At 31.0% G+C, this 1,536-nt stretch overlaps 1 protein-coding gene across 1 annotated transcript; it reads left to right on the forward strand.

The window, feature by feature from the left end:
* Positions 1 to 481: 481 nt before the first annotated feature.
* On the forward strand, positions 482 to 700 carry CLUP02_09928 (uncharacterized protein; the record flags this gene model as incomplete). Its single annotated transcript, XM_049288904.1, has 1 exon — positions 482 to 700. A coding segment is annotated over one exon (219 nt), but the record flags the coding sequence as incomplete, so codon positions are not given.
* Positions 701 to 1,536: the final 836 nt, after the last annotated feature.

A 1,536-nucleotide genomic window follows, 5' to 3' on the forward strand; every position in this document is an offset into this window, starting at 1 on the left:
ATTAGATTATAACGAAATTAATAATATTAACTACTCTTTTTTTACCCCGTTAGCCTCTAGAAGATATACGAGGCTAAACGAATAAAAAGTAGTAAAAGCTCTTAATAAGTAGGCTTTTATTTACGAATAGTAAGGGAAGGTCCCTTAGATAATAAATACGGAGGCGGCTAAAAGGGCGAATTTAATAGGGCCGAAGCTTATTATTTTAATAATTAAAGAGAAGACGCTATCTTTCTTAATATTTAAAAAAAAGGAATATAGTACTAAGTATATCTAGGGGTAGCTAGAGGGGTCCTTTTTATACTACCTAAATCCCTCGAATACTAAGCTCGTATAAGTATTTTATACGAGCAAAAGGTACGGCCTAGACGATTTTTATAAAATTATTTTAAATACTAGGGTATTATAATAGTTAACTAAAGGAAAAGGGTAATTCTAAGCGCTATAGAAGATTATATTAATAACGCTTAATATATCGACGGCGGGTATTACGAGGATTAGTTTCGGCCTAGGTAAGGAAATCGTCGCCCTAGGTATAATAAAAGTAGAGATATACTTCGGAACGATAACTTTTTATATTTTGCCCATTAATACCCCATTTCTCTTATATCTAAAAGATATAGATCGACTAGGTATTATATTTAATAATACGAGGAACAGAATCTCTAGCGGTAAGCACTTCGAAGTAGTTAAACGATAATAGGGGCATACGTTTATAAAGCTTATTAATAATATAAAGTCGATTAATTACTTAATAAAAAGTGAGCTTAGAAAACTATACTAGAGATTTAGGTACTCGTCGGTTACGAGGCTATATAACCTCTTAAAATAATTAGGTAATAATAATATTAAAATAGGGGCGCTAGAGTAGTTAATAAAAGTATATTACTAATACTAGATAAATGCGCAGAGCCTACGCAGATTTAAGTTTAAATTGCGTAATAAGCTTAACTTTAACTAGGAAATCGTTATTAATATCTTTTACTTAAATAGTCGGCTAATACTATATATAATCGACGTAGCTATATCCTTTTAAGTAGGGTAATTCCTCTAGGATCTATAAATAAAAATAGTATAGGTAGCCCTATAAAAAAGCTAGATTAATATATACTAAGGACCGCTAGATAGTATTAGAACCGACGCTAGTACTAGTTTTAAGTTAGTAAAATTTAGGGATAATACGACGGCTTATGGTATATAGCTAAAAGTTATACCTATTAAAGCGTACTATAGTATTAGAAAGGTAGGAAGGGCATATTAGTAATTAAAAAGGGCGTTTAGAATTATTAAAGAGGAAAATCCGGATTTTACTAATAACGAATGCTTCTAAATAGTACTTAAATATTATAACGATACTATGGGGCCTAACGGACTTATATTAACGCTATTAGTATTTAGAGTATATTTAAGAACGACCTTAGCCTCGCTACTATCGCTAAGTATAAGCTAACGAGCCTAAGTAGTTAAAAAAGTAATATGGGCACTATACGAGGTAAGTATAAGAAGGTAAGTTAACGAGGTAATTACTATACATAA

This window comes from Colletotrichum lupini, chromosome 5, assembly GCF_023278565.1.
Source record: "Colletotrichum lupini chromosome 5, complete sequence".
NCBI lineage: Eukaryota > Fungi > Ascomycota > Sordariomycetes > Glomerellales > Glomerellaceae > Colletotrichum > Colletotrichum lupini.